The following is a 24,928-nucleotide window of genomic DNA, read 5'->3' on the forward strand; positions in this document are numbered from 1 at the left end:
TAAGTTTACCTGTGATGACTCTCACATTTGTCTTTACTAAGTGTTTTTAAAAGTGTTTGAAATTTTATTTTGATTTGGCTTTGGATTGGAGAAAAATTTACTTATTTCCTTTTTTATAGTCTGACAATGTAGCCAAGGCTACTGTTTTTTTTTTTTTATTTGTACGTCATCTTAGAGTAAGCCCCATGTTTTCTTCATCCAGGCTTGGTTTGCGTATCTGCTGTTCTAGTCAGATGTGGATAGTTCTGTCACTGAAGCACCCTGTGACTCCCTGGACAATCACACCTGTCCTTCGCTTCCATCCTCCTTTCCCCTCTCCCCTAATTCCCAGCTGCCACTAATCTGTTTTCCATTTATAAAATGTCATTTCAAGAAGGTTATGTAAATGTGATGCAAAAGTAGACAACCTTTAGGAGTTGGCTTTTTTTGTGTAGCTTAATTCAGTTGGGGTGCATCCAACTTGTTGCGTGTATCAATAGTTTATTTTTATTGGGGAAGAGTTTTCATAGTATGGAGGTACCAAAGTTGGCATAGTGCTTTCTGTGTGGAAGGAGTTCTGAGTTGTGTCTAGTTTGGGACTACTTCTATGAGTAAAGTTGCTGTGGAATTTCTTGTGTGGCTGCATTTGTAAATGTAAGCTTTCCTTTCTCCAGGAATAATGCCCAAGAGTGTGATGGCTAGACCAGGTGGTATTCTCATACTTTAAAAAAAAAAACAAGAAGTGGTTGATTCTTCAAGGAAGGTTATATTAGTCTTCATTCCCTCTAGCATTCTGTGAAGGATCCAGTTTTTCTACAATTTAGCCACCTTTGTGTAGAAGGTTATGTATTGCTGTGAATATGTTTTATTGCTACTGGTTAATAAAGAGGCTGCTTTCGACAAATGGCTTAACAGAATATAGCCAGTCTGGAAGAGGTATATATAGAGAGAGTAGGCGAAATCAGAGAGCAGCCATGTAGCTGCCCGCAGGAGACAGATGCACCAGGACCTTGCCAGTAAGCCACAGCCACGTGGTGATACACAGATTAATAGAAATGGGTTGATTTAAGATATAAGAGTTAGCCAGAAATACGCTTAAACTATTGGCTAAGCAGTATTGCAATTAATACAGATTTCTGTGTGATTATTTTGGGAGTCTGGGTGGCTGGGAAACGAACAAGCAGCCTCCTCAACCCCTTGGGAGTTTTCGCTATTTGACATCCTAACCATTGTATCGGAGCTTTAACCTGTGATCCACATGCTTATTTGTCCAGTGTATTTCTTGTAAGTGGAATGTTTGTTTATGCATATTCCAGTTTTTAATTCACCTTAACTCATCATCTAAAATGAAAAAAAAATGAAACATGATTGTTGTTCCAACTTGTTTTTGACCTGGGACTGCTGACACTACCTTTAATCCCAGCACTGGTGAGGCAGAGGAAGGTGGATCTCTGTGATTTGGAGGATAGTCTGGTCTACTGAGTGAGTTTCAGGATGCAGTAAGAGCCTATTTCAAAAATAAATTATGTCTGGCTTGTCCTTTCATCTTCTGCCCAGTTATTAATCAGATTGCTGTTTCCTTTGTGTTTTGGGGCCCTCTGAAGGAAGTAATTTTGACTTGACTGATGCATTAGCTGATGGAGATGATGGGCGCCGAAAACCAGGTACAGGAGGAAGAGGTGAGTCATTACTGGCTGAACTACAGGCTAGCCCTAGCACTCTCTGCTGGCTCTGTTCACTTTTATTTTATTGGTCTGGTTATATTTGGGGGTATTTATTTTTCATGTGCATAGATATTTTTGCCTGCATGCATGTCTGTGCACTACATGCATGCAGTGCATGTAGAGGCCAGAAGAAGTCATTGAATCTTCTGGAATAGCAGTTACAGATGGTTTTGAGCCATCATGTGGCTGCTGGGAATCAAATCCAGGCCCCTGGAAGAGAAATCAATACTCCTTAACCATGGAATCACCTCTCCAGCCCTGAATCTGTCTTATTGACTTTAACAGCCCTGTGTACCACAGGAGAACCCTCAGACAGAGGCATTTAAGCATTTTGATCTTCATATTTCCCTAGTTATTGAGGATCTCAAAAGATTTTGTGTGTATTTTATCTATTGATGTTTATTATGTAAGAACTTAAAATGGAAAAGACTTCACTAATCAATTGAAACTTAGCATTAAAGACGTGCACATGCTGGCTGTGGTGGTGCACACACCTTTAATCCCAGCACTTGGGAAACAGAGGCAGGTGGATCTCTGAGTTTGAGACCAGCCTGGTGTACATAGTGAGTTCCAGAACAGATGGGTTACATAGTGGGACCCTGTCCCCAAAATGCATATTATCATACATACTTTAGACTTTCTTACTGTTGAGTTTTAAGAAGTCTTTACATATTCTAGACATTAACTCTTAGATATGTCTATTCTATATCTTACATTTTTGTTCTTTGTTAAAGAGACTTTAACAAAGTCTTCTCTGGAGTGAACAGTTTTAAGTTTGATTGATTATGCTTCTTCTGCAAGGTCTGAGAGCTAGAAACTCTGTATTCCTGGGCCCCATAGATTTTCCTATCTTTTTTCCTTAAAAGTCTTTTTATTTACTGTAAACATCAACTTGCTCAAAATTGCTCCTTTGTGCATAAGGCTACCTTTCTATTGAGTTGCTTTAGAAACTCTGAAAAAAAAATCAATTTTTGTTTGTTTAGTGTGTTTTGACACAGGGTCTTGCTGTGTAGCTCTGTCTGGCCTGGTACCCAGTTTGGCCTCAGAATCACAGGAATCTACTGTGGATCTACTGTTTCAGCATCTCCAGGGCTGGGATTATAAACCTTCTAGACCTTTTGTGTTTTATTGAGGATCTTGCATACATATTTTTTTTTTTTGGTTTTTTCGAGACAGGGTTTCTCTGTGGCTTTGGAGCCTGTCCTGGAACTAGCTCTGTAGACCAGGCTGGTCTCGAACTCACAGAGATCTGCCTGCCTCTGCCTCCCGAGTGCTGGGATTAAAGGCGTGTGCCACCATCACCCGGCTTTGCATACATATTTATAATAGATATAAGTCTGTATTTTTTGTCAGGTTTTGGCATAAAAGTAATGCTATAAGTATGATTTACTAATTTCCTAGGTATTTCCTGATCCCCTGAAGTTGACCATCAGGATAAAGCATCATAGGTCCTATTTAGCCACATTCTGATCTCAGTGTCTCCTACAAAGCAGCAATCCAGATGTCACTTGGTGCCAGGGTATCATTTGAAATCTGAGGTTCTGTGAGCTTCCTTTTGCTGCCCTTGTAGGGATGAATGACCACATACCTTGTTGCTTAAACAACAGGCATGCATCTTATAACCACTGAGGGGAAATGCAGAAGGAATATGATAGGCTTCAGTAAGCATCCTAGCAGGGCCGCATTCCTTTTGGAGACTGTATGGGGAAATTTGTTTCTTCACTTTTTGTCACCTACATTCTTTGGCTTATGGCTACTTCTTCCATCTTTAAAAACATGAACATGTTAGAGTTTTCTTTTTTTCCAGTTTGTCTGTTTTTGTGTATTTGTTTGTAGCCCAGGCTAGTTTTAAAACTCCTTATATAGTTCAGGCTGCCCGTGAACTCCTGGATGCTCCTGAGTCTGCCTCTCAAGTGTTGGGATTGAGGGTGTGCCCCACCACACTGGCTTTTTAGGATCTTCTTTGCTTACAGTCCTGTTACTTCCACACACAGTTGAGCATCCTTCACATTTGGATGTCTTTTCTTGTTCTTGCTGGTACAGCTGGTACTCTATTGAATAGAACTGGTAGAGTGGGCATCTTTGTCTTGTTCCTCATGTTAGAAGAAAAGCTTTCAGTGTTTGACCCTTCACTGTGATGATACCTGTTCCCTTATCCTATGTGGCCTTCATTTGATTCAATGGCACTACTTTGCCAAAGTTACTTTTCTAGGTGTTGTGAGGAAATACTCTGAGAAAAGCAGCTTAAGGGAGGGTTGTTTTTGTTCAGTTTGAGAGTGTACAGCCCATCATGGTGGAGAAGACACAGCATCAGCAGCATGAGTTGGTCACATTGCATCCATAGTCAAGAAGCAGAGAGAGAGAGAGAGAGAGAGAGAGAGAGAGAGAGAGAGAGATATGACAGCTTGTGCTGAGCTCACTTCATGCTTTTTGTACAGTCCAGAAGGTGCCATCCACTGTGGGTGGATCTTTTCAAGACAATTAGCCTAGTCAAGACAATCCCTTACCACATAGGTAGAAGCCTGCCTCCAAGATGGTTCTAGAACTTCTCAAGTTAACAACTGAGATTAACCACACCATAACTTCTATAGCTAATATGTTGAGAATTTTCATCAAAAAGCTGTTCAGTTTTATCAAAGTCTCTTCTTTGCCTACTGAGATGATTACATGATTTCTATTCTTCATACTTTTAATGTTTATTGATGTAAGTTCGGCTGAACAATCCTTGTATCCCAGGCATAAATCCAGTTTTGATCATGGTGTGTAATCTTCTAAGTGTGCTGTTGAATTCAGTTAATTCAATACAGTTAATTCTGCTAATGCTTTCCTGATGGTTTTTGTCTCTGTTCATGCAGTTTTGCTTGTTTGTGGCATTCTTGTCTGGCTTTGGCATGAGGGTCATGTTGGTTTCATGAAGTAAATTTGGAATTATTCCCTCCTCTTCAAATCTGCAAGAATTTGAGAAGGATTAGCTTTAATTTTTCTTTGAGTTCTTCAAAGAATTCATATTTATAGCCATCTGTTTCCCAGATATTTCTTTGTTGGGAGGTCTTTGATTATTCAAATTTTAAATGATTATTCATCTGTTTATATTTTTAGTTTTCATAATCAAGTCTTAAGTGTTTGTGTGCTTCCAGAACTCTGTCCAATTTGTTGGAATATATTGTCCATTGTATTTATTTAGTATTAGTTGCAACATCTCCTCTCTTATTTATAATTTTGAATGATTATAGTGAAAATAAAGATTTTTAAATTTTTTTTTACTTTTTTTAAAAAGCCAACTCCAGCTTTCCTTCCCTTCTTCTACCCATTTCTTTGTCTCCTTTTGTTTTGTGGAACAAATCTAAGACATCATTGTAAATAAATGTATGCTTACCTCTGAACTGCAACTCCAGCTCACCGAACTTGAACTCCATTAAAGCTTTCTATGGCTTTTCTTTTCTATAATCCTTTGTCCTTCTTGCTTTCTCCATATTCTCCTGCTCCTTCTGTGCCTCTTCTTCCTCGTCTTCCCTCTTTAGAGACTGGGTCTTACTCTCTTAGCAAGTAATCCTGGCCGGTCTCTAATGCAAGCTTCCTGAGTGCTGGGCATGTACCATTTTACCTGGGCTTTCCAGCTTTTTAACAGTTTTTTTCTCTTATGGGTCATGGTTCTGTTGTCAAACGTGTGAACTCTTTACCAAGCATTCAGTTCTGAAATGCTTCCCTCTGAATTTTTTATGATTTTATATTTAAGCAAATGTAATCCATCCATTAGCATTTAATTTTATATAAAGTGAAACCCATTGCTTTTTATTTTGGAAGTCTAATTATTCCAACACCTTTTGCTGAAAAGATTCGTTCCTCTGTTGAGTTGCTTTGCATATGTATACAAATGCCAAAGCAGATCTGAGGTCTTTTGAGCTCTTCATTCTACTCTGTTGCCCTGTGTATCTATCTATCTATCTGCCACATCTTGACAACTGTAACTATATAATGAGCCTTAATACTAGGTAGAGTGATTCATCCCACTTTATCCTTTTCAAGGTTTTGAAAAGCTAACCTAAGGTTTCTGCCTTTCCAGAAAAATTTTAAATCAAATTTGACTATTTCTAGAAAAAGAAATCAGTAGGACTTTTATAGGCTTTCGCTGAATGTGTGTGTGTGTGTGTGTGTGTGAGAGAGAGAGAGAGAGAGAGAGAGAGAGAGAGAGAAAGAGAGAGAGAGAGAGAGAGAGAGAGAGAGAGATATCAATGTGGGTGCTGACATTTCTCTCTGTTGAGTTCTCCATTCCATGAAATCAGTATGTATCTCTGTTTAGATTCTCTTTATTTATAACTTTCTACCTACAGGTTTACTTTATCTGAGTATAGTAGTTTTCACACTGTTTTAAAGGTATATATTTCATTATTTTGTTTTCTTTTACTTTATGAATGATGGGTTTTGGATTCCATATGTTCATCGCTATTACATGTTGCTGTCAGTGATTCCATTCCCAATGCTGCTGAGTTCTCTCACTAGTTCCCCTGTTTACATTCTTTGTGGTTTTCTGTGAAGATGATCCAGTCATCTGCAAATATGGACAGAGTGATTCCTTCTTTTACAATCTGCATGTTTTCTCTGCTTTTAGTTGTAGAACTTGTAGCGCTGTGTGACAGTGAGCTTGCTTTGCTCCTGATCTTACAGGAAGAGAAGTTAGTCTGAAAAACCCAGGGACTTCTCCTTTATTTCTAAATTGGTGCAGAAGGCCTTTTTCATAAAATGTCCTAGATGTTTTCATGTCAGTGATATGCCTATATGATGTTTCCTCTCTAGGTGGTGCATTGATTTATTTTCAGGTCTTATATAGCTGAAGTCTCACATTTCCATGGTCTAAACAGTTATTGAAACCCCAAGCTGTCTGTCTTGCCTGTCATTCATTGTGACATCATATATATATATATATATATATATGTAGTGATATATATATATATATATATCACTATACTTTGTTTTGATTTCCCACCTCTCTCTTACCTCTTACCTCCTCTTTTTTATTTGTTTGTTTTCTTCTGTGCATCTTGTGAATGTCTTGTGCCTAAGGAGGACAGAAGAAGGTGTCAGATTCCATGGACTGGAGTTACAGACAACTGTGAGCAGACATTTGGGTGCTGGGAATTGAACCTGGACCAAAGTCTCCAGTGCTCTTAACCATGGAGCCATCTCTCGAGCTCATGTCCATTATTTCTTTTGACACTTATGCTTTCCTCTCCACGAAATATCATCAAATATAGTGTCACAAATGTTTACCAAACTGTTTGAAAATAGCCTTTATCTTTAGATCTCTGATCTATTTGTGGCTGATTTTTATATATGGTATAACATGACGGGCAGCTTTGCTCCTTTGCTTCTATGGTTATGCTGTTTATTTCTGTGTATTGGCTGTAGCATTGTCATTACCTTTCCCTTTGAATGTCTTCAGTTAGAGAAATAATCATGGACAATTCTAAAGTTTAATAGAAGAAACTGTAGTGGCATTTCAATTGTATTTTAATAAATAAAGCTTGCCTGAAGATCAGAGAGTAAAACAGCCCCACTGGTCAACCTTACAGACCAGGCAGTGGTAACACACACATTTAATCCCAGTAGTCACACTAGTTTGTCATAGAAACCGGGCAGTGCATGCCTTTAATCCCAGTGGTGCACAACTTTAATCCCAGCCCTAGAGAGGAATATAAGGCAGGAGGAAATAGCTCTCAGCCACAGTCTCATTCTGAGATTCCTGGAGGCAGGATCACCATTTTTGGACTGAGGTAGAGGTAAGAGCCCGTGACTGGCTATTTTTCTTTTCTTTTCTTTTTTTTTCTTGGTTTTTCAAGACAGGGTTTCTCTGTGTAGCTTTGGAGCATGTCCTGGAACTAGCTCTTGTAGAGCAGGCTGGCCTCGAACTCACAGAGATCCGCCTGCCTCTGCCTCCCAAGTTCTGGGATTAAAGGCATGCACCACCACCGCTCAGCCTCTTTTGCTTTTCTAACCTTCAGGTTGAACCCCAATTTCTCTCTCGGAGTTTTGATTAATTGCGCTTCAAGAAACTATTGAAATCTTCATGAGTGCCATGTAACTGCTGTGAAAGGAAGCCATATTTCTAAAACAATCTGCTAGGTGTGTCTGTGTCTGTATCTTAACCTCTTTGAGTTTGTAAGAGTATTCTCTATACATCATAGAAAGTGCCAGTTCACTCATCTCCAGGCATTTTCTGTAGTTCAGTTTCTGGATTAATAGTGGAGGAAACCATGGTTGAAACTCTTGGGGTTCATGCTTATGCTCTAGAACTCCCTAGCCCATGTGCTCAGAATATCTGGGATCATGTTCTAGCTCTGCTAGTCAAGGGTGAGATGTGGAGTTGCATTCTTCTCTCAGTCCCCATCCTATGAAGAAGAGTGGTCAGAATCTCATTTAAAACCTTTTCTATCTGTTTTGCAGCTTTTCCCAAGTGGTTATGAGGTCATACAGGGCTTCAAGCCCTGAGACAATAATACGCTATTTTCATGGTGTGACTTCTTAAAACTACGATGTGAGTATACATTTTGTTATTAAATGTATGACTCTTGCTGTCTTCCCTCCCGTTTTCAGAGAGATGGGACCATGTCACCACTACCACAACTAGAAGGCCAGGAACAACTAGAGCACCATCAAATCCCATGGGTAAGACAAGCTCTCTGAGGAGAGAAGTAAGGAAGGATTTTCTCATCATCTGCTTGTTTAAGTGAGTGTTTTAGTCAGGGTTTCTATTGCTGTGATGGAACACTATGACCAAAACCAAGTTGGGGAGGAAAGGGTTTATTTTGCTTACACTTCCACATCATTGTTCATCACTGAAGGAAGTCAGGGCAGGAACTCAATCCTGAAGGCAGAAGCTGATGCAGATGCCATGGAGAGGAGCTGCTTACTGGCTTTCTCCCCATGGCTTGCTCAGCCTGCTTTCCTAGAGAACCGAGGACCACCAGCCCAGGGATGGCACCGCCCACAATGGGCTGGGCCCTCCCTCACCACTCACTAATTAAGAAAATGCCCTACAGGCTTGCCTACACCTTGATCTTATGGAGACAATTTCCTAAAAGGGGTTTCTCCTCTCAGATGACTCTAGCTTGTATCCAGCTGACAGAAAAACCCACCAGGACAGTGAGTGATTGTTTTATTTGCTTGTTTTGTTTTGTGGTCCCCAGAACCAGATGGTTTTAACTTGGAGGATGCCTTGGATGATCAAAATGATCTTGATGACCGCAAAAAACCAAGTGTAGGAGAAGGAGGAGGTAAGACCTAGCTGCTCGAATTTACGGACCAATGCCACAGTTCCTGGGAGGGTCTGCTTTGTTGTCTGTAATAGAATTCATGCCATCTAGATAACTGTAGATCAGGCCACTGCAAATTGCAGAACCCTACAGTAGTCATGCTGAAACTTTTTGATTTAAGGATTTCCCAAATTATGGGGACTCTCAATAACTTTGTCTATATAGGTCATATCCCTCAGTGTTTATCATCCATATATTTAAAACTTAGAAGAACAGTATTATCGGTCTAAAATGATTAATACTAAAGCCACACATATTAACATAAATAGCACAGTTTATGAGAAATTACTATGCATGGCATGATAAAAAGCAGTTTAGTGAGAAGAGTGGCATTAGTTTACATTTCTTAGAAATTTCTAGAATGCTCATCTTTCTAGGAGATACCTGGATTCTTATATTCAGATATGCACTTTGAAAGCTGTCTTCTGATCTGCACATGTGTCCTGTGGTACATGCATGCTTGTGCATGCACGTTTAGGTGTGCATGCATACATATATAGACACACAAATAATAAATGCAACTAAATTTAAAGGGATTTTAAAACAAATATGTAAAAGAACAACAAATAAAAGTGTTTTAGTAACTCTTCCTCACCCAGTCACCCTTTAGTTAATTTTCTAGCTGCCCTGACCAAATACCTGACAGCAAACAGAGGAGTTCATTCATTCATTCATTCGGCTGGCTTAAGGTTTCAGAATTGATTGGGTCCTAACAAAACTCAACTGGTCACGTTGGATCCACACTCAACATGCAAAGAGAAAGAGACAGGAAGTGGGCTAGTGAAACTCAAAGGTCACTTCCCAGTGAAATATTTCCAAAAGCTGAGGGTCAAGTGTCCCAACACATGAGCCTATATGGTCATTTCCCATTTGAACTGCAGCACCCATTCAATGGACTTGTGCCCATTTGTTGTTTTGAAACATTGCAGGTTAGTTTGGAAAATCTTGTTGTCTTGAGGTTTCTCAAACTTCAGTGTAATGCCACACTTTATTATGAAAACCCAAAAGCCACATCTACTACTAATACCACCAGTGTCACTGGAGAGTCTTCATGTCGTGGGATGCTATTAGACTCGCAGTAGCTGATAAGGGCCTCACTTAGAACCTCATTGACAAGTACCATCAGTGTCTGGCCTGAACTGATAAACCCATTTCATTCAGTTTTAAGAAATGCTTCCCAAATAATCAAGTTGGTACAGCATTCATTCTGCAACAAGAGTGGTCTCTTATGACACAAAGCAGATAAAAACAATTAGAACTGAAACAATCAGACAAGTGACTTTTGTGAATCACCTCTAGTACTTTAGAATACAGCAGAAAGGCTTTAAGCACACTTTGCATTTCAGCGATAGGACATTCAGGAAGATGTGCACTTAATAGTTGACTATAAATAACAATTCTGCTTCTTGTGTTAGATAGCTATGATTGTGTCACAAATTATAAGAAAGTTAGACTTTTTTTAAAAAAAGAAATTAGTTATGATTTCCTTTGTTTGGTTAAGAAGCTGAGTTTCCTATGTAGAGTCTCAGATAGCTGCAGTCCAGGTACTGGGATGGGATCTCATCTGGGCTAAGGTTTTCTTCATAACAAGGTCATGTAGTTTGTTGATGGAGTGTATTTCCCTTCAGCCATAGAGATAGTGGCCCCTTTAAGATCAGTAGGAGAAAGAGGACAGATTTCAGCTTCCCGTTTCTGAGCTCAGGGAAGCCCAAAACAAGCTTGGAAAGAGATCCCTTTGTTAAGTCAGGCTCTTAATTAATTTGACAAAAATCTCATCTTTGGCATATGATGCAACTTAATCACTAGGATTATGTTCATTTTCCTTGTGGTCACACAAATACTCGAGGTGACTGGAGGTTCTATAGAGTACTTGCATTGGCAGTGGCAATCTTAGGGCCTCCTGGAACTTAGCCTATCATATCCATTCTCTTTCTTCTCTCTCATCTTCCTTTTCTTCCTTCTTCTCCCCCATCTCTCTTGAGTTTTGGCACCAGGCATGGTTCTCAGGGCCTTAGGTGCTGTATCACAGAGCCATACTTCCAGTACCACAAAGAACATCCAAGTGTCATTGGCAACATTTATTAATCCGATTTCTTGATTCTGAAATAGTTTGGTCACTGAAATGTCTTTTTTTTTCTAGGTTTTTCAGACAGGGATCTTGAGGACATACTGGGAGGTGGAGGATACAAACCTGATAAGAATAAAGGTAGGAAGATTTCTTCATCCAACCTTACACACCTAATTCCCATTCAAATACTGACCAAGTAAAGCCTGCCATTCTTACTCAGCCTCTGGAAAATAAGCCTTAGACATTTCCACTTGTTACTTGGGGTGGCTTGTCACTCTTGGGGTTGGGGGCCCATTTGTAAGCCATCCTGGAGAAGCTGCCTTTTTCCTTCTGGATTTTTAAGCCAAGGCACTGCCTGAGGTAGTGTCCCCACCATGACAGAAGCATATTTATGGGACAGCACCAAAAGCCTGTGGTAGGACAGTCAGAGGCTTCATGGCATTAACAAGACAGCCTGCCCTACTTGGAGATCCAGTTTTCTGTGCAGTGGGAGGGTGCAAGCGTCACATGAGAATTATTTTAAAGAAGCACCTAGCAAATCATACTGTTTAGTAGTACCTTTGCATTAAAACTCGTTTAGCACTGGTAAAAGTTTTCAAATGGTTCCAAAAGGCTCCTGCATTCTCCTTACCCAGTTTCTCCCAAGGATCTTTGACTGCAGGTCCACAGTCGTAGATTATTTAAAATAGGCAGCTGACATCTGTACAATAAAGTCACCCACTTACCTTCTGGGGATTTTTGTCAGATCTCATCTTACATGCACTGGCATGTGTGTGTATGTGTGTGTGTGTGTGTGTGTGTGTGTGTGTAAAATTTAATCACACATGTAGATTTCAGTAGCCATCGCCACAGCTGGGGAGACATAATAAGTCCTCTTCTTCATGCTGCCCCCGAATAGCCACGTTCTTTCCAGAGTCACATGTTTGCAGTTCCTCCAGGTAGTAATAATTGAGAGCTTTCATCATTGCATAAGTCAAATTGTGTCTTAAGCATGGGGTGTGAGGTGTGAGCAGACTTGTGGTGTGTTGATGTTGGAACCTGTAGGTGTGGAACGCGACAGCTGCGACCTCTTGACTACCGTCGGCTGTGATAAGATGTTAGAATGATAAAGTGTGGTGTTTGAAACCCTTTCCTTATTAGTCCCTGCTGTGATGGGAAATCGTGGCAGTGTCTGAAGGCTGCAAGTTGTGAGTGTATCTGGATCGAACACTTTAAGGGTCCCTCCGCAAGTCCTGGCTGAAGTAGTAACATTTGCTTCTTTCTTGCAAGCACTGTGCCTTTCTTAGGGGAACAGTGTTCTCTTTTGCTTAAAGTGTACGGTAGTCACATTTGTCCCCAGCAACGCCTTTCCAGATGGTGTCATCTCTAGGAAAAAGCCCTCAAAACCTCTAAATGAAACTTCCAGGTGTCAGGAGAACATGGAGCATTTAAAGGGCAAACCCAGCAAATGAGCCAATTACTCCTGGGTGACAATTGCTATTTCCAGATGGGGAGACGAGAGCAGTGGTTGCGTGTTAGCTTGCACAGGATTGAAAGTCTGAGTGACATGCCAGGGGCTTTTCTTCATTAAAAGTACTTCTTTTAGCAAGGAAGAAGTGTTAGGAAATTCTTTAATTAGGCTCCTATTGGAGCTTGTCTTGTAAAGAATAATCAATTGTTGGCTTCAGTTATTGCCTCTGTCATCGTAGGTGTCAGGGACATGGATGAGATTCACAGACACCGTTCCTTACACCAAAACAAGATCTCGAAGGGGGGTGAAGGGAAAGCATCACATTTACATAAATTATAAACTCAATTAGTGCACTTCCCAGACTTGAGTCTTCAAGACATAGCTTCAGTTGTTGTTCTTGAGTGGATCTCTGAAGTAATATATTATCTCTTGTGTGGTTTCCTCAAGATAGCATTATGGCAGACTGTGTCTGGCTCAAAATGTGTTTGTTGCGGGGTCCTCTTGCATCTATTAAAGTGAGTCGCTTGTAAACCCCCCACTTCTTTCTTGCCCTTCCTGAACTCAGATTGTTGTCCTTGTTTGCCAACAGCCTCCTCCTTTTTCTAGCATGGATGGAAGAGGTTCCAGAAAGGTCTCTTTGGACTTGTTTCCGCAATCTTTCCAGCTGTAGCCTGAGGAAATAGGCTAGAGCGTCTGCTGCTCTACAGTGTAGAGATGGGGCAGACACTGCCGGGCCCACCACATGCGGGGAGTGTGGCATGAACGGAGGGGAATTCTGAGGAACTCCCCTCAATATGTGAACTGGGTGTTTTACTGTCCCCTATCAGATCGGGGCAAGAGAACGCCAGGGAATGGATGACTGGGGGAGTTTCTGCGGCAGTGAGGGTACCTTTCCTGGTGGTTAGCCCAGCCAGTCAGTATGTTTTGACATGGTTTTTTCATTCGATTTTATTTGTTAACTGAAAGTCTTTGCAGCAATGTCTTTCCCCTTTTTTGTTTATTCTTTTTTTTTTTCCTGGCAGGGTCTTATTTTGTAGCCCCAGCTTGCCTGGACATCATGAATTTCCTGCGTTAGCCTTCTAGATGCTAGGTTCAAGGGAGGCACCACCATTCACAGCATTATTCATTGATTTAAAACATTATACTTCTCTTTTGAGACAATAAAAGCACATTAAAAAATATCTAAAAGCTCTAGCTGTGTCTTATTGGAAGTCTGGGACACTCACAATGTCCTTAAACACTTGAATACCTCCCCAACAGTTGTAGACATTATCACTCTACTGTTCCACGGTTCTGTGTGTCCTTGACAACCGGATGCATCAGGCACTCCGTGTGAGCCATGAGCTGGGCTGCCGTCAGAGAGGGGCAAGCACATGTCTTGTGTCCCTGTCTCTCCTGGTAAGTGGCTCTGTAGGATTCAAGGCTGACATCCATCTGTGCATTGTTGTCTTTGTATCTGAGACTTCTCTGTGCACAGCAGAGCTTTTTTCGCAGCATCTTACTCCATTCTCTTTTGCTCTAATAGAATGCCCGAGGCAGAGTAATTAATAAAGGAAAGAAGTTTATTCTTTCTGGGATACAGTTCTGGGAGCTGGAAGGCCAAGAGTGGTGGCTATCTGCTTAATCTCATGTCGTACCCTAACATGGCAGGGAAGCAAAAGGGCGAATGAGTGCAGACCCACGAGACAAAACACAAGGGCAGGCTCTCTTTGTAAAAACCCAATCTTGTGGTAACTAACCCAGCCCGAGGACAAAAGCGGTACACTGCTGCAGTGGCAATCAGCTTTCCCCACGGTTTCCATGGGGACAAGATTTATTCAAACCACTGCACACAACTTCCTTGCTGACGTAATGCCTCTTATTCTGCAGGGTCCATCCAAGTGATGGTGCTTGCTCTACCTATGTGGTTCCTATCTCTATGGGACCTGCTGTAGCAGTGGTTACCATTGCAGCGGTGATCTCGGCAGCAATGCTAGTCACTGTAGTTACATTTAGGGTCCCTGGAGATAGCTATTCTCTCCAACTATCTGTGTGAATAGATATGTATCCTGAAAACAAATTTTAGTAGAATGTATACCGTAGAAGGGGATCTTGGGCTGTCCTCACACTCAGGGCAGTCCTCTTGCCCCAGCCTCCCAGGAAGTTTGACTGTGTGCTGGGATTACAGGTATGTGTTCCTATACCCAGCGCATGCTCCTTTTAAAACCAGTGTCTATTCAATAAACTCAGTGTGTTTTTCTCTGTTCTGGAGATGACTTTGAAATCCTGTCAGTGACTACTCAGTACTGTATTCCACCATCATTTATTTATGCTGTAGCCTAGCTTGTGTACCGGCTCCTCGGCTTTTCAGCTCTCCACAGTGTTGAATGCTGTGGGGCCAACTGAAAGGCCGCAGTTGTTTCTGTCAGACCAATTCCTGACACTAACATTGCTGGGTCATAAGATGCATACATTTAAAAAATGTTACTCTAAATGACATTACCAAATGATTTCCCATTAAGGTGGCACCAACCTCCAATTGCCCTGCTAGGAAGTAAGCAGGTATCCATTTTCTCCAATACTAACCTCAATCCACCAAGCATTATGGTTTTGTAATCTTTGTGAATTCAATCAGAACAAAGCATTTGTCCTAGTCATATTTTTCATTTCCTTGAGTCTGTGTGTTATTAGAAACTCAATATATTTTGTGATCTCCTCTTCATGTCCTTGGCCCATTTTTTCTCATTGTTTTGTAACAATTTATTTTATATTATAGAGCCCTTTTTCATATATTACCAAACATTTTATTTAGTTACTTGACAGTTGATGAACCACTGTACCAAAGGTCATAATGAACGAAGTATGTTGCTGTGAACATCTGTATACAAGTACATAGAAGTTTTGACATGGGCACAATTTTCAACTGTCTCGAGGATGCCTGGGCATGGGCATGTGCTCAGCATCTGCTGGAGCCTCTGTGCTGGGTGCAGACATGATGTGAAGGGTCGCCTGGAAGACAGAGCAAACATGCTGCCTTGTGTCTCTCATCCTTTTTTGATAAAGCCCCAGAGGTCAACCTGAGAGCTCCACCCTCATGACCTCGTTTAATCGTAATTGTTTCCCAAAGGCTTTCCTTTCAAATACCATTAACATATGACCCTAAAGATCAAGCTTTTGGCATCAGGAATTCTAGGAACATATTCAAACCGTGGAAGTGATATTGTTAGTGCATGCCATAACTTTCTTCCATGTTTCCAGGAGCTGCTAAGTGTTTCCACGGAAGCTGGGCAATTTCTTACCCTTACTGGCAATGTATGAGGCTTCGAGTTTCTCCACATCCTCCTTTTCATTTCCTCCCCTCCTAAAGTGTGGGGATGTTATGGCATGCTGAGATTCATTTGCATTTTTCTGCTAATTAAGTTTCCTTCTCTGATACGCATTTGTCAGTACTGGGGGAGTTATCATTTGACTTTTTTGTTTGAATATTTGTTAATTTGTTTTGAGAAGGGCCTCTGCTCCCAGTTCCTCTACTTCAGTCTGCTAAATGTAGAAATTACAGGCATGTGATTTCCCTTCATAGGTACCCCAGGTTTCTCTCTCCCTTTTCTCCCCACCTCACTCTTTTGTTTGGTCTCTGAGACTGTGGCATCCTATAGCCCAAGCTGCCCTTGAGTACATAATCCTTCTGTATTAGACTCCTTGTGCAGGGCTTTAAGTGTGTGCTACCACAAGCAATTTATTGCTCTTATTTATAATGCTTTTGAGGCACAAGTGTCTCTGCCTATCTTTCTCTGACTTTCTCGTCTGCTCACATTCACTTGCTCAATTTTGCTTATACGATGACTACTGAAGCTCTTACTTTTCATAGAATCTTTTCTATTTTGTATTTCGGACTTTATGATCATGTTTAAATGCTACCCTTTGTTCCTAAGGTGGTATAAATGCTGTCCTAAAATGTTTTGTGGTCTTATAATTTTATCCACTTTATTTCTGTTAGAAATTTATTTTCATGGACTATATTGAGTTGTTTAATGCCAGTTGGATTTGTCACTTGCCCTTATATTATCTTTATACACTGCATTTTGTAGAGAGCAGCTTGGGTCAGCCTATGCTCCAAGAAAATGAGTTTACCTCAGAGACCAAAGAGGGATGAAGACCATGACTTTGGCCTGAGCAATTCCAGTGATAGGCCAAGGTGGCTCACTTTGGTTCATGTTCATATGACAGAAAGATTTAAACTGAGACACACACACACACCCTCCCTCCCTCTTTGGTCTCTGAGCTCCACCCATTTTCTCCAAGCATAGGCTGACCCAAGCTGCTCTACAAAATGCAGTGTGTAAAAGATAGTATTAGGGCAAGTGACAGATTCACCTGGCATTAAGCCACTCAATGTATGTGTGCATGTGTGTGTCTGTGTGCATATTTTGCACATAACATGGAAGCTAGATGTCAATGTTGAATGTCTTTCTTAATTACTTTCTACCCTAGTTTTTGAAACAGGGTCTCTTCACTGAGCCAGAAGTTCAGCGATTTGGCTAGGCTTGCTCTCCATACTCTGTCTTGAGATGAAAGGAAGAAAAAGTCGAATCACTAAGTCCAAACTCCAGGAAGCTAGTGACGTGAACACATTCACAAAGGGCGCCTGTGTGGATGCTTAACTTTTACCCTTGGCAGTGAGCACTTGTAGGACAGCAGAGGGGACTGACAGGCCAGCACCCTTGGCCTCTGAGCACTGGCTTCTGGAATCTCAGTGCTCGTGGGTCTGTCCTCTAGCCTCTCTGCTTTCTCCTGCACCAGTGATGCTGTCATGTCGGTGCTTAGCTGCGTGTGGGGTGATGATGCGTGCCTGCAAGTCTGTCTAGAGCACTGGCTTTCAGCTTTTGGCTCATGACCCCCTGGGGTTGCATATCATATATCTTGCATATTGGATATTTACACTAAAATTCATGACAGTAGAAAAATTACAGTCATGAAGCAGCAACAAAAATAATGTTATTGTTGGGGTCCCCACAACATGAGGAACTGTAATAAAGGGTCGCAGCATTAGGAAGGTTCCAGGGTAAGGCAGGAAGATCTGGAGTTTCGGGTTGGCCTGGGCTATATACCCTGCCTCAAAAACAGAACAGAACAACAATGCTGGTGCTGTTTTCATATTTCATTTAACTATTTAATGTTTTATGTGTTTGGGTATTTTGTCTGCCTTTGTGTCTATGTACCGTTGCTTGCCTGATGCCTAAGGAGGCCAGAAGAGAGTGCTAGATCCCCTGGGGAACCCGAGTTATCCATGGTTGTAAGCCACCTTGTGGGTGCTGAAAATTGACTCAGGTTCTCTCCAAGAGCATCTGGTTCTCTTAAACCCCTCTTTTAGTAAGTAGGCAATCAGAGATGTTTATAAAATGCCTTTAACTAGAAGATTCAGCTCCACGTAGTAACATAACAAACTTCATTTTCCCTCCCAAGACTTGTTTTTACAGTAGTTTTAAGCTCATAGCAAACCAAGTGGAAGGTACAGAGTTCCCGCATCCCACCTGCTCACCCCATAACCTTCCTTTACTCCAGCGGAGTGTTTTAACACTTAGAAACCGAGACCCTTTGACTGGTGAGGGAAATGTCAGTGCTTGTCACTTCCACCGTCATAGAAGAGCTTGTTGTCTCCATGTCCTAAAAGAGTCTCTCCTAAAATAGTCCTCCCCCAATTTCCACCAATTTCCTGAGAACATCATCTTCTGTCAGTGAGCATGAGGCCCTAGGATGAACTCAAGACAAGTTGACATGGCAACCTGTTGCTTGTCAAGGAGTTGTTCAGCAGGAATGGGGGGTCTCTCTCTGGGGAAGTGTGCATGTGTTAGCCTAACAGTTTTATCATGTGATGATAATATATCACCATAATCAGAGAAATCATTCTATCACAAGGAACTCTCTCCTATGTCCTTCCGTCATTCTCCCTAACCTAAATTAGCATCAGTGCTAATCTGTTCTGCATCTCTATAATATTTGAGAACTTTTTGGATATGAAAATATTATGTGTGGCCTTATGTCTTTGTATGTGTTTATGCTTCAACTATTTTGGTCTAGATGTGCAGCAGATACTACTTGGTGTTGTAATTTGCACTCAGGTCTAATTGCTTTTTGGTCATCCTTCATCTGCCTGCAAGCCTTTGCTCTGTCCCTTGTAAGATGGGGATGCTAAGTGAACTGTCCCTATTGGATAATGAAGAACTAAGCTTGAAGCCAGAGCCTAGGGAGTATTGTATGTAACAAGAGCTCAGTGTATAGAAATAATCATTTCACTAGGCCTTCTGGAGGCCTGAACCTACTCATCTTGGGGCCTTAGGGGTTAAAGCAGATGCTAAATGCCTTTGTCCTTTCCCCAGGTGGTGGCGGTTATGGCAGCACTGATGACCCTGGATCTGGTGGGTATCTATGGCCCAAAGTTTCTCTTGGAACCACAAGGAAAAATAAGACTGGCCCACTCTGGTCTTAGAGATTCTCTTTCCTGGCCTTCCCCAAATGTTTCCGTTAGTCAGCTTTCCATCACCATGAGAAATAAAAGAAGATAAAGCATATGCTGCTCGTGGCTTTCGAGGTGCTAGTGCATGGTCTCTTGACCCGGATGCCTTTGGACCTGTGGGCAAGTGAACTATCATGGCTAATACCCATGGTGGAGAAGGTACTCAGCCCACCTCATGGGTTCTTAGCAATACATAGCTGGCTGTTATAACAAAGCTCTGAAATCCATTCCACTGCAACTCCATCCCTTATTGAGGGTGGAACCTCATGATCCAGTTACTTTTCAAAGCTAGTATTGCTCCTCATTCTGCATAAAGGAAGCCTTCACCTCATGATCCTGTGGAGGGATAGTTCACATCTCAATCACCAGTTATCAATAGAATCAGGAGGCAAATAGCAGAGAAGAGCACCCACTCAGTGGACGTAACATGAAGAGCTAAGCCCTGGCATAGGTGGCCCAGTGGAAACCTAATGAAACAGAGATAATTGGGTATGTCTCTGTAAGAGAGGACTGCAATCTGCCTCTCGTGTTTCTCAAGATGAAAGTCTTTATGGAAGACCAGAAGCACTTGGCAAATCCAAGGGGCACCATGTCATTGCTATGCCATGGGTATCTGTGGCATAGCTCTTCTGCCTGCACTTGGAAATTATGGACATCTGAGTCAGCATAACTAGGGACTCTCAGAGCAGCAGAATCCTGAATGAACTTTTGGCACTTGGAGTTGGGGTCTTGTCTACTCAGTTCTCTCCCTTCTTCCATGTCCAGGCATGTCGACAGAAACTGGCAGCATTGCGGGTGTGGCCAGTGCCCTGGCCATGGCCCTGATTGGAGCTGTATCCAGCTATATCTCCTACCAGCAGAAGAAGTTTTGCTTTAGCATTCAGCGTAAGTATGGATCCAAGCAGGGAAAAGGGGTCAGGCAGGTTCTCACCCTTTCCCCCACCTGCTCAATAGCAGCAGGCTTCCTAGCAGGCACATCTTGTACATTCTTAGAGGCAAAATCAGGCCAAGCTGAAGGTTATCCTTGTCTGGAAGAGTGCATGGAGCCAGAAATGAGAGATCCTTATGACCTCAGATCTCTCCTAGGGGATGTGTGGCCTTTAGAGGCCCAGGGTCATAGCCCCTGTACTGACAATCAGAATAGTATAGTGTCCTCGAGTCTCTTTGACATGTCAGTGGACATCTCCAGGCCTTTTGTGATTCTGGAGGTACCCTTTCTGCTCTTGATTTCTTGATATGTCACCACTCGGATGCCCTCTGCTCCTCTTCAAGTCAGATCATTTAAAAATGTATGAACTCCTAAGTTGTTTGAGGAGTAGTAATGGAAGATCTCTCATCGAGTGATTTTGACTTTCTATGAGTTGGAATTGTGGAGGCCAGATTGCTTTTGTTGTAGGCTGTAGCCACAAGTATGGCACCTGTGGCTGAATCACATAGTTACGGAGGCTCTTAGGCTATTTTTACACCATGGCGTGGAGCCTCTGAGGATGCTGTTGAGGGAGAACAGAAGGACCAGATTTGTTGGTTTTAGTACCACAGCATCACTATGTCAAGTAGAATGTCTCCAGTTTCGGGCTGGCAAGGTTTACTTCAGGGGAGGGTGCATGACTCGGCCATACTTTCTCCCTTTCCTTGTCTTTCTCAGATTTTTTTTTTAATTTCTGGGAAGCTTAGGACCATTTCCTTTGGTCTCTAAATGTCCTTGGCATGGGCTTCTGCTTTTGGTGGCCCCTGGACCAGAGATTCTCAGGAAATTAACCTGGCTTCTGGGATTCTTTGTGTGTGGGCCTGATGACTGTTTTATCATCTGACCACAATATTGCCTATTCCTTTAGCTCTCATAGAGCATTTTTGTCTGGGATGCTACATGCTTGGTGCTAGGGTGGGTAGGAACACGGAAATATTTGGGGACGAAGACTAGATTTTTCCTACCTAAGCATTCTCAAGATGGCCTTGTGAAGAGGTAAAAAGATAACGCTTTGAACCTGAGCTGTGGCAAAGTTAGGAATTAACTGAGGGAAACATGCTATTCTGTGTGACTGATCAAAGTCATTAATATCATTTAGCAAATAGTTTTTTATTAATTTCTAGCCAGTCTCCTGCTCAGTGATGCTCTTAGACAGTGATGGGTAGGCCTGGGACCAGCTGGAGGCCTGGATCTGTCTTCACAACTGCCGAACATCTAATTCTGTTGGAGGCACTGTAGCAGGTCCATTTGTGCCATGGTTTTCTCATCATTTCTCCTCCTATGTGGTTAGGGAAGCCAGTCCAGGATTCAGCTTTAGCAATGAAGAGGTTGCAAGTCCTTCAAACCCAAAGCCTCTTTCCCTGCCCCGATGTGGGAGCCATCAGGGCATACCAGAGCAGTTCACTAGTGAGCAATTCTTCCTTACTCAGCATTCTTAGCTTCTTGTGGTTTCTAGGACCGAGAACTGTTGTGATTGCAAACAACTGTATGTGATGGCCATGCCCATAAACCCAGCATTAGTAAGTCTGAGGCAGGGGGATTGGGATTCTATAGCAATCTGTGCGACAAAGTGAGTTTCAGTCTAGCCTGGTCTATAGTGTAAGGCATTGTCTCAAATCAGGTACCCATAGGACCACACTCCTTGCAGAGACCTTGGAGAAGATGCTGCACCACATCTTTTAGCTTTCCAGGTGATCCAGGTGCTCCTTGGCTTGTGACTACATTACTTTAATGCTGTCTCCAACTTAAATCCTGAATGCAGGCATTCTGAGATCCTTACTTGTGTTGGCAAGATCCCTATCCCAGATAAGGCAACATTTACAGGCTTAACAGTGGGGTCACAGGGACTGATGGGAGAGGCCTAGCATAGCTTCATGAGGTGGACAGGTTTCAGTGAGGCCAGAGAGGCACAAAGGGAGGGAGACTGCGAGGGTCTGGGTCCAGTCCTCATCTGTCCCACTTGCTCTGTTAAGGAGATGGCGGTTAGGAGCGCTCCCAAGCTAAACAAGCAGGCTAGGCAGGCTGACTTGCTTACATGGGGCTGGGACCTTAGACTTCATTGTCTCTCCCGCTCCTGCGTCTGTCCTCCCAAGCTGGAAGTCTGCCGTCCTGCGGTGCCTACTCTTGACAAGCCCCACATGTTTCCCTTTTCTGGTTGCCCGTCCGTTCCTCTTTGACTGTCTGCCTTGCACCTCGCCTTCTTCAGGGAGAACCGTTGAAATATACTGGACTTCCCCACGTTCCCTGATGATTGATTACAAGTCACAGCCCAGACCCTGAACTGAACCTGACATTTAAAGTCCTGGCTATTTGGCTTCTCCTTGTCCCCAGGAAGTCTTCCTTCTCCATAGCCATTTCCCCTTTCTATGTGCTTCGCCTTCTCCAGGATACAGCCTTACTGTTCCAGCCTGGGGTGTCCTCTCCCAGCCTTTGTCGTTTCCCCTCTGCATCCCTCCTTTCTGCTCTTACTGTGGCATGGGGTGGCCTCTCCCAAGGAGCCTTCTCTCTGGCCAGTCTGGGACTGCAGCAGCCATGCTGCATTGTGCTGCCACAGCGCCCCCTGCTGACCTTGTTCGAGCCTGGATTAGGCTGCAATTTCCATGTCTGACTAGACTCAGCTTGCACCTCTCTTGACTGTCCATTCTGGAGCTGTGTGAGGCAATGTCACTGCCGCTGTGATAGTGCACAATCAGGAAGTATTCCAAGGGTGCTTGTGTGGGGGGTTAGCTTTGTAAGAAACAGGTGTGTGCTTCTGATCTCCACTGTCTGACTGGATTGCTGATTAGAGTCAAGCGTGGCCTCCAGTGATTGGAAAGCCCCAGGGAGATGGATGTCAGGAGGACCTGCCCCTACCTCTTTGGCCTCCAACCTCTGTTGCTACCAAAGCGGTTCCCATTTTGGGAACACTCAGTTCCCCTGCCCACCCTCAGGGCCAAGTATCAGTTGAATCTCATGTAAATACCTGAAGGGTTTGTTGCCCGGAGCTGAGTTCTTACTCCAGAGTTCTAAGCTTCGTGTCTTGCCTTTGGATGCAGCAGAAGGGCAAGGTAACCATGCGTTTTGACTTCTCATGTTTCTTGTGCTTTGGCCCTGGAAGCCTCACTATTCCCTTCTCCCTGCTCTCTACCTAGCCTCTCTCCCCGGCATTCACCAATTTGCCTGTGACCATACCATCTGTAGCCTTTCCTGACATGTTGTAAGGCTGCCATCTGCCACCTCATCTATTCCCAGGCCCAAGATAACTGGAGTCAGGCATGTCCATGGGGTGGGGGGCACTCATACCCATGGGTGAACATACCCCAGAAGCCACTGGAGGAAAAAGGCTATCTCCTGCTTGCCAAATGGGAGTACGGGCAGTGGACTGGAAGCCCAGGGCACGTCTTCCAGCTCCTGCTCATTGGCACTGGGGCCATCGCCTGCCTGGCTTTGCATGATAGTTAACCACCCCTGCTGGAGAATACTACCTACATTTTTCACAGGCCCATCTGACTTTCCCTTTGAACCCAACAGCTATTATGTCCAGTAAAATCCAGGAAAATGACTTGTGTCCAGTGAGTTGGTCAGTTAGAATCAGAACCCATTTTCCCTGCAGGCCCTCAGTTAAGAGAGAAGACACAGAAGACTCTGGCACTTATACAAATAGGGGTATAGCGCTGCTCCAAGTCCTTGAGTGATGGGTGACCTTTGACTGAGTGAAAAGGATGCTTTGTTGAGTTGCTTCATTGTCCTTGAGGATAATGTGTGTGTGGGGGGGGGGAGACACTGATTACCAAGTAGACTGGAACAGCTGCTCGTACACCCTGGGTCCTCCAAGTATGAGGAAGGACAATAGTCATTCCTGGTGGCTTCCTTGTGCATGCAGTCGCTGGGAAGGTCACATGCTGGCGTTTCCAGAGAGAGCTTCTGTGCATCTATATCTGCCCCTCCTTACCCTGCATCCATCAATCATTCCCTTTAACTCTTGGCTCCCTCTTTACCTCCCTGGACTCTGGGCCTCATATGGTTTTATGGATGGTCTGGAGCCCGGTCATCTGGTACCTTCTTTGCCTTGACATGGTGGCAGTGGTCCTTTATGGAAAGGGGCAGGGGGATTGTTGGGTATTTGATGCATGATGCTGTTTGCGAGGATGGTGATGGTCCTGGGCAATGTGCTCCTTGGTGGCCAGTCTTTGATTCAAAGATGATGTGCTGGGATTCAGGGACGGGGCTGATTCTGGCAGGGTTACTGTCATAGCAGACACAGTCAGGAGTTCTCAGTCATGAGGGCTCCTTTGTTCCCTCCTTGACTTTGCTCTTGCTCTTTGCAGAGGGCCTCAATGCAGACTACGTGAAGGGGGAAAACCTGGAAGCCGTTGTGTGTGAGGAACCCCAAGGTGAGGACTTCTCCATCAGTGCCCCCCTCTGAAGGCTTTCCAAATTCAGTGGCTCCAACACTGAAGACACCTGGGTTAGGGAGGCCCATAAGAATCTGCTTCTGGAATGTCTGCTCATTACAAAACCTTCAGGGGCCCAGGTCTGCCTGTATCCTGTGACTGGTCAGCTGGCCTCCCTGTTTCTTAAGAATTGGGACACTGGCACCATGGTGATGACTTCTAGGTACTTTTGCTGCTCAGCCCAAACTGTGGAATCATCTGAATGTGAGCCCAGGACACCTTACCTCTTTGCCAACACACACATATGGCCTGGGCATGCTTATCCATGGGAAAGGTTTGCATCTAGACCTCTACTCTGTTTTCAACTTTTGTATGTTTGTGACAGAATCTCAGGTAGGCAAGTTAGCCTCAAATTCACTTTGTAGCTAGGAGTATCCTTGAATTTCTGATTCTTGTGACAGAATCTCAGGTAGGCAAGATAGCCTCAAATTCACTTTGTAGCTAGGAGTAGCCTTGAATTTCTGATTCTCTGCTTCTACCTCCTGAGTGCTGGGATTGCAGGTG

The 24,928-nt window shown here is 43.1% G+C and overlaps 1 protein-coding gene across 2 annotated transcripts in view; it reads left to right on the plus strand.

Annotated features, from left to right (window-relative positions):
* Positions 1-24,928, plus strand: part of LOC121440449 (CD99 antigen-like protein 2) — a 79,094-nt gene that overhangs the window by 52,763 nt on the left and 1,403 nt on the right. The window contains exons 4-11 of one of the 2 annotated variants that reach the window (XM_041641209.1): positions 1,584-1,658; positions 8,295-8,366; positions 8,888-8,974; positions 11,154-11,219; positions 18,888-18,926; positions 19,790-19,909; positions 23,027-23,038; positions 24,299-24,364. In XM_041641209.1, coding sequence (XP_041497143.1) covers positions 1,584-1,658; positions 8,295-8,366; positions 8,888-8,974; positions 11,154-11,219; positions 18,888-18,926; positions 19,790-19,909; positions 23,027-23,038; positions 24,299-24,364 — 537 coding nt within the window. The remainder of the gene's footprint in view (positions 1-1,583; positions 1,659-8,294; positions 8,367-8,887; positions 8,975-11,153; positions 11,220-18,887; positions 18,927-19,789; positions 19,910-23,026; positions 23,039-24,298; positions 24,365-24,928) is intronic. The other variant, XM_041641210.1, reaches the window with a different exon arrangement.

Source organism: Microtus oregoni, unplaced genomic scaffold, assembly GCF_018167655.1.
Source record: "Microtus oregoni isolate MIOR12 unplaced genomic scaffold, Mior012 000067F_ref0000223, whole genome shotgun sequence".
Taxonomy (NCBI): domain Eukaryota; kingdom Metazoa; phylum Chordata; class Mammalia; order Rodentia; family Cricetidae; genus Microtus; species Microtus oregoni.